At 58.6% G+C, this 7820-nt stretch overlaps 1 protein-coding gene across 2 annotated transcripts; it reads left to right on the top strand.

The window, feature by feature from the left end:
- LOC107076151 (leukotriene B4 receptor 1-like) lies at positions 1-4797 on the top strand. Of its 2 annotated transcripts, none has more exons than XM_069188654.1 (3): positions 1-709; positions 1290-1470; positions 2364-4797. In XM_069188654.1, exon 3 carries the CDS (start codon positions 2435-2437, stop codon positions 3632-3634), a length of 1200 nt encoding a protein of 399 aa, XP_069044755.1. In that variant the 5' UTR covers positions 1-709; positions 1290-1470; positions 2364-2434; the 3' UTR covers positions 3635-4797. The 2 variants fall into 2 exon arrangements, with proteins under 2 accessions (XP_069044755.1, XP_069044756.1); XM_069188655.1 differs by having other exon boundaries at positions 1-715.
- The last annotated feature ends 3023 nt before the right edge of the window (positions 4798-7820 follow it).

Here is a 7820-nt window from a genome sequence, read left to right as displayed (position 1 = left end):
CCGGCGACTCTGCCCCCGATCTTCGCGGTGTGACAGTGTGCAGGGGCGAGCGGCAGTGCTGGGGGGCTGATAGATATAAATGTTTCAACGAGTCCCTTCGCCACGGGCTGGGATCGTGCTTTTCCAGCGATTAGTGACGAGGTTAGAAGCCTCTAGAATAGTATCGTGTAGTTCACTCGTCGTGCTCCGCTGCTGCCGCTCCAGCGGGCAGGTGATCTGTGAGACCCGCGGTTCAGCCCGCAGCCCGGGGCGAGGGGCTCCTCTCCTCTCTGGGCTCCCGCCGGAGCGCAGCGGGTTGTTCTGTGTTTTCAAGGGAAGCGATTTTAGTAGCGAGACCGTCCCGTCCTCGAGATCCGCGAGGGCACTCCCTGAACCCGCGCAGCGCGCCGGGCACGAGCCGAGGGCAGGGAGAGGGAGGCACAGCGCACGGGGGGCGGCGGGGGGGGGGGGGGCAGTCCCGTATTGAGAAAGGCCGGTGTGGAAACAGCAGCAGCCGCCGGCGCAGATCTCGAGAGCCGCTCCCCCCCCGCCCGCGCGCCATCCTCGCTTCCTCCTGCTCTTTCGACACCGCATCCTGGGCACTCGCTACGGGCCGCGCGGCGCAGCGCAGCGCCGTCTTCCTGTCGCCCGCTCTCCTCTCCGGCAGGCTCGCCGCCCCTTGACGCCGCTTCACTCTCGGGTCCGGCCTGCCGCCACACCCGCAAGCCCGGTCAGTGTAAGAGAGCGTGTGTGTCTCCTGTCTCTCCTCTAACTCCTGTCACTCTCCTCTCTCCTGTCTCCTCTCTTCTCTCTCTCCTGTCTTTCCTTTCTTCTCTCTCTCCTCTCTCTCCTGTCTTCTGTCTCTCTTCTCTTTCCTGTCTCTCTTGTCTTCTCTCTCTCTCCTCTCTCCTGTCACCTCTGTCCTCTCTCTCCTCTCTTCTCTCTCCTCTCTCCTGTCACCTCTGTCCTCTCTCTCCTCTCTTCTCTCTCCTGTCTCCTGTCTCTCCTGTGTCTCCTCTCTCTGATCTCTCCTCTTTCCAGTCTCCTCTCTGCTCTGTCTCCTGTCTCCTGTCTCTCCTGTGTCTCCTCTCTCTGGTCTCTCTTCTCTCCAGTCTCCTCTCTCTTCTCTCTCTGGTCTCTCCTCTTTCCTCTCTCTCCTGTCTCCTGTCTCCTGTCTCTCCTGTGTCTCCTCTCTCTGGTCTCTCCTCTTTCCAGTCTCCTCTCTGCTCTCTCTCCTGTCTCCTGTCTCTCCTGTGTCTCCTCTCTCTTATCTCTCCTCTCTCCTCTCTCTGTCTCTGTCTGTCCCCCAGGGCGCGTGAAGGACGCTGAGTCTCGACTCCTCTCGCTGTGAGCGAGACCTGACGAGGAGAAGAAGAACCGACCGGCGCGCACGGACGCACGCGCACGGACGCACGCGCACGGACGCACGCACACGCACACGCACGGACGCACACACGCAGCGCGGAGCAGCGAGGCCCAGGCGGCAGACAGGTGCGTTAGCGCAGCTGCTGCGGCTTCCTGTCGGCCTGCGGGCGAGGGGCGAGGGGGCAGAGGGCCGGGCGGGCACCAGCGGGAAGAGAGCAGCGAGCAGGGAGGGGTTACTGTGCTAGTCTGAGTGAAGTCTGCGTGGCGCGGTGCAGCTGGCGCGGCTCCTCGGCCTGTCTGTGGGTTCGCCCGTCTGTCTGTCTGTGGGTTCGCCCGTCTGTCTGTCTGTGGGTTGCCCGTCTGTCTGTCTGAAAGTCTCCTGTCTGTCTGTCTGTGGGTTCGCCCGTCTGTCTGTCTGTGGGTTGCCCGTCTGTCTGTCTGAAAGTCTCCTGTCTGTCTGTCTGTGGGTTCGCCCGTCTGTCTGTCTGAAAGTCTCCTGTCTGTCTGTGGGTTCGCCCGTCTGTCTGTGGGTTCGCCCGTCTGTCTGTGTGTCTGTCTGCAAGTCTCCTGTCTGTCTGTCTCCTGTCTGTCTGTCTGAGTGTCTCCTGTCTGTCCATCTGTCTCCTGTCTGTCTATGGGTGTGTCTGTCTGTCCATCTGTCTTCTGTCTGTCTCCTGTCTGTCTGTGTGCCTGTCTCCTGTCTGTCTATGGGTGTGTCTGTCTGAAAGTCTCCTGTCTGTCTGTCTCCTGTCCATCTGTCTCCTGTCTGTCCATCTGTCTCCTGTCTGTCTGTCTGTCTGTCTGTCTGTCTGAGTGTCTCCTGTCTGTCCATCTGTCCATCTGTCTGTCCATCTGTCTGTCTGTCTGTCTGTCTGTCTGTCTGTCTGAGTGTCTCCTGTCTGTCCATCTGTCTCCTGTCTGTCTATGGGTGTGTCTGTCTGTCCGTCTGTGTGCCTGTCTCCTGTCTGTGTGTCTCCTGCCTGTCTCCCCTCTACCCTTCTGCCTCTGCTCTCCCACAGGTCAGGCAGGAGAAGCAGCCCCCCCTCCGCCCCCCCGCTTCGTGACGAGCGACAGGGAGGCAGGGAGTACGATGGCCGCCCTCCTCCTCTCGACCCCGCCCCCTGTCGTCAGCCCGGACCCTCTCAACTCCTCCAACTCCTCCCTGGCGCCGCCCCCCCCAGCGGCGGCGGGCGCGGTGCGGCTGGGCATGGCGCTGCTGCTGGCGGCCATGGCGCTGGGCGTGCCGGGCAACCTGTTCGTGGTGTGGACGGTGCTGTGCCGCCTGCGCCGGCGCTCCGTCACCTCCCTGCTGCTGCTGCACCTGGCCTGCGCCGACGCCGCCGTGCTGCTCACCGCCCCCTTCTTCCTGCGCTACCTGGCGGCCGGCCTGGACTGGGAGTTCGGCGACGCCACCTGCCGCTGCCTGCACTACGCCTGCTGCGTCAACATGTACGCCAGCGTGCTGCTCATCGGCGGCATGAGCCTGGACCGCCTGCTGGGCGTCTCGCGGCCCTTCCTGTCCCAGAAGGTGCGCACCAAGTCCCGGGCCGGCCGGGTGGCGCTGGGCATCTGGGCGGCGGCGCTGGTGCTGTCCGTGCCCATGCTGTTCTACCGGCGGGCGGGCGCGGCGGAGGGCGCGGCGGCGGGCGGCGGGCAGGGCCGGCGCTCCTGTGAGCCGCACCACCCGGGCCCCGGCCACCTGGTCTTCCAGTACACGCTGGAGACCGCGGCCTCCTTCCTGCTGCCCTTCGGCGCCATGGCCTTCAGCTACTGCCGCATCTCCCGCCAGCTGGCCGGCGCCGGCGGCAGCGGATTCCAGCGTCGCTGGCGGCGGCGCAGCCGGCGCCGCTCCGGCCGCCTCATCGCCCTCATCCTGGCCAGCTTCGCCCTCTTCTGGGCGCCCTACCACGCCGTCAACGTGCTGCAGGTGGCGGGCGTGCTGGCGGGGGCGGCGGGGCTGGCGGCGGCCGCCCACCGCGCCCGCCCGCTGGTCACCGCCCTCGCCTTCCTCAGCAGCAGCGTGAACCCGGTGCTGTACGCCTTCGCCGGCAGCGCCTTCATCCGCTCGGCCGGCCTCGACTTCGTGGCCCGGCTGCTGGACGGCACCTCCTCCGACAACGCCTCCCTCAAGAAGTCGCGCAACGCCTCCCGGGACCCCGGCGGGGAGGAGGGCGGCTCGGTGCGCCTGGCGGCCGTCTGCGCCGGCCCGGCCGGGGAGCAGGGGAAGGGGGAGGAGGGGGAGAAGGAGGGGGAGGGGGAGAAGGAGGGGAAGGATGAAGGGAGGGAGTGAGGGGAGGGCCGCGGAGGAGGGGGGGCAGGAAACGAGCTTGTTTTGCGGCGTTGCTGGTAGAGAGTATGGGAGCCCCCCGGAAGGGGGAGGGGGTGGGTGTCACTTTTGTGGGGGTCCGGAGAGCCAGCCGGCGTCTCGCTGTGTGAGGGAGTCAGGCAGCATGTCAATTAAAGAGTCAGATTGTCAGTTAAAGAGTCAGATTGTCAGTTAAGGAGTCAGAGTCAAAGTCAGTTAAAGAGTCAAAGTGTCAGTTTAAGGGTCAGTTAAGGAGTCAGAGAGTCAGTTAAGGAGTCAGAGGGTCAGTTTAAGGGTCAGTTAAGGAGTCAGAGAGTCAGTTAAGGAGTCAGAGGGTCAGTTTAAGGGTCAGTTAAGGAGTCAGAGGGTCAGTTTAAGGGTCAGTTAAGGAGTCAGAGTGTCAGTTTAAGGGTCAGTTAAGGAGTCAGAGAATCAGTTAAAGAGTCAGTTAAGGAGTCAAAGTGTCAGTTTAAGGGACAGTTAAGGAGTCAGAGGGTCAGTTAAGGAGTCAAAGTGTCAGTTTAAGGGTCAGTTAAGGAGTCAGAGTGTCAGTTTAAGGGTCAGTTAAGGAGTCAGAGGGTCAGTAAAGGAGTCAGAGAGTCAGTTTAAGGGTCAGTTAAGGAGTCAGAGAGTCAGTTTAAGATTCAGTTAAGGAGCCAGAGTGTCAGTTTAAAGGTCAGTTAAGGAGTCCGAGTGTCAGTGTGTCACTCTGTGTATCAGTTCCTGTGTTCATCAGTATGTCCCTGTGTGAAAGAGTCAAGGTACGACTCGGTGTATCACTGAGGGCGGAGAAGAGATCAGGGGTGTGCTCTGTGGTAAACAAAGCAACATCTTTCATGGGGGTTGGCCTCTATCTTCCAGAGGAAGTCTGTCTGTTAAGCCCTCTTGTGATGGCATGACCGAAAGGGCAGCCTGGTGAAGTCTGTTCGGACTGTTCGATCACAGTAACACTATTGCACTGATGTTTGTGAACGGTTGTGAACTTTGTATTTATTGACCAGTGTCTGTCGTCCTGTTGTAAATACAAATACAAGTTGTATGTTGGATCTTCATGAGGATGCGCAGCTGAAGCAGGCCTTCCCAGGAAAGTGTGCGCTGTTTTCTTCATAATGTCACAGAATAAAATATCGACGGCTTTTTTACAAAAAGATGTCTGTCTGAGTGCTACAGGGAAAAGGAGAAAGGAGCTGCTAGCCCTACTGTCCGGACCCACACAGACTGCAGGGTGAGCGCCCCCTGCTGGTCCACTAACACCTCTTCCAGCAGCAGCCTCAGCTTTCCCAGGAGTCTCCCATCCAGGTACTGGCTCACTCCTGCTGAGCTCCAGTGGGGCAGCCAGCTGGGAGCTGCAGGGTGATATGGCTGCTGGCCTTAAAAGTGTTTTCAGTGCTTGAAATGCTTGAAAATGCACAGCCACAGACCAGGACTGGACGGTCCCGACTGCCCCTGTGCCCGCGTGCTGTATGAATTACTGTCTCCTCACACAGGCGCTGTGCGTACTCCTGCACGTACAGACATGGCCTGAGTTCCAGACGCACCTACATTCCAGCAACGCTCCGTAAGATATCATTTTAATCATCCGGGCATGGGAACGCTAATCAGCATGTGAGGACGCTCTCCGGAAATGCTTAGCGGAAAGCGCGGAGCTACAGGATCGTTGCTTTCAGAGGGAAAAGCAGGAGCTCCTTCCCAAGACACGACCCCAATCTCGGACCGTGATCGCCGCGGCGGCGCTCGTGACGCACCCTCATCGAGGAGGAGCCACGGGGCGCGCAGTGACCCCAGATGGAAACGGCGCGCCCGGAGAACACGCCGATCCGGCTTCCAGCTGGACTGGGTGTTGAGTAGGCTTTTGTGTTCCAGCCGGGGGACCTGAACACCATGTCTCACATCTGGCGAGTTTGGGGCCAGAAGAAGGAACAGCAAGCTGTCAGAAAACGAACACCTCCTGCAGCTGCTGTCCTTCCTGTCCATTCTCTAACCACGTCACCCAGATCAGGGTCACGGGGAGCTGGAGTCCATCCCAGCGACCAACAGGTGCAAGGCGGGATACACCCGGGACAGGACACCAGTCCATCACAGGACACACACACACACACACACACACACACACACGACAGGACAGGACAGGACACCAGTCCGTCACAGGACACACGCACACACACACCCTGGACAGGCCACCAGCCCATCAGAGGAGACACACCAGATAGACCCAGACACCCAGACACACACTCACACTAGTGCTTGTTTTCCCAGAAGCCATTTAAACCCACCAGCATGTCTTGGGCCTGTGGGAGGAAACTGGAAAGGCTGACAGCCGTTCAGCCAAGCAGTCAGAGATCTATTTATGACAGAATGTATTCTTTTAATTCTGTACATTTTCAAGTAGATATTGGCCAGGAAATCATTCCCGTGTGTGCGGTAAGTGATTTACATCATGGTACAGGCATGTCTTTCATAGTGCCAGTGTGGAACAAGAGTAGAGGCTTTGAAATCCGAGAACTTGAGAAAGGTGACCAACAAGAGCAGACCCTTGGTCATCTGGTCGACTCGAAGGGCAGGATCATGTGACACACCTGGCGCTCAGAGACACAGCAGTGGTGCTGGGAACACCCTCTCAAGAGTGTGTCTGTCTGTGAGTGTGTATCTGCCTGTGTGTGTCTCTGTGCGTGCTTGTGTCAGTGAGTGTCTATCTGGCTGTATGTGTGTCCGTGTGTGTGTGTCAGTGTGTATCTGCATGGCTGTGAGTATGTATCAGCCTGTGTGTGTGTCTGTGTCCGTGTCAGTGTGTATCTGCGTGGCTGTGAGTGTGTATCTGCCTGTGTGTGTGTTTGTGTGTGCATGTGTCAGTGAGTGTGTAACTGCCTGTGTGTGCCTGTGAGTGTGTATCTGCCGGTGTGAGTGTGTGTCTGTGCATGTGTTTGGGAGTGAGTGTGTGTCAGTGAGTGTGTCTGCCTGTGTGTTGTTCTGTGACTGTTTGTGTGTCTGTCTGTGAGTGTGTGTCTGCCTATGAGTTTCTATCACTGCGGAGTGGTGGCTCTGTGGCTCAGGATCTGCACCTGTGGCTGGAAGGATGCTGGTTCAAATCCCACAGCTGGCAGAGGAATCCTACTCCATTGGGCCCCTGAGCAAGGCCCTTAACCCCAACTTATCTCTGTGAGTGTGTCTGCTTTTTAATGTGTGTGTGTGGTTGAGAGTGTGAGTATCTGAGTGTGGTAAGGAAAGCAGGTGTTTCCCTGTTTCCTCGTTTGACCCCTCTGATCCTCCGTACAGGATGTGAACAGGATGGGGTGTGACGGACTGTCAGTCGCCCCCAAACCCCAGGGAGAACAGGAGCAGGAATGCAGCCCAATCCTAGACGTGCTTGTAGGGCAATTGTGACTGTCACGGTTCCGCGCGGGCTCGTGCCCTCGCCAGTCCACCTCGCCGGTTCGTCCCGCAACAGCTGGGGCACAAACCCAGGTCTCCGGCGTAACGCAACAGGGAACCAGCCAAATGAGCTAAAGTAGACCTCCCCCAGTCTAGGCGGCTGAGGTCCCTGCTACACGCAGGGAGGGCGATGACGTCACCGTGTCCGAACTAGCTCTGCTACACAATGTTGAGACCATGTGTTTATCAGCAAACCTTATCAGCCCTGAACTCACCAGCACACACACTGTCACACCTGACTGTACTGTAGACACTACTAGTGTCACTGCTGTCCCTCTCTCACACTCACCCTGAACTCACCAGCACACACACTGTCACACCTGACTGTACTGTAGACACTACTAGTGTCACTGCTGTCCCTCTCCTCTCACACTCACCCTGGACTCACCAGCACACACACACTGTCACACCTGACTGTACTGTAGACACTGCTAGTGTCACTGCTGTCCCTCTCCTCTCACACTCACCCTGAACTCACCAGTACACACACACACTGTCACACCTGAGTGTACTGTAGACACTACTAGTGTCACTGCTGTCCCTCTCCTCTCACACTCACCCTGAACTCACCAGCAAACACACCCACTGTCACACCTGACTGTACTGTAGACACTACTAGTGTCACTGCTGTCCCTCTCCTCTCACACTCACCCTGAGCTCACCAGCACACACACACACTGTCACACCTGACTGTACTGTAGACACTACTAGTGTCACTGCTGTCCCTCTCCTCTCACACTCA

This window comes from Lepisosteus oculatus, chromosome 4 (genome assembly GCF_040954835.1).
Source record: "Lepisosteus oculatus isolate fLepOcu1 chromosome 4, fLepOcu1.hap2, whole genome shotgun sequence".
NCBI classification, from domain to species: domain Eukaryota; kingdom Metazoa; phylum Chordata; class Actinopteri; order Semionotiformes; family Lepisosteidae; genus Lepisosteus; species Lepisosteus oculatus.
This window is presented reverse-complemented; position numbering and strand designations above follow the sequence as displayed.

What these genes read in the sequence shown, in the direction of transcription:
- LOC107076151 (XM_069188654.1), top strand. Translation starts at nt 2,435, where the DNA reads ATGGCCGCCCTCCTCCTCTCGACCCCGCCCCCTGTCGTCAGCCCGGAC.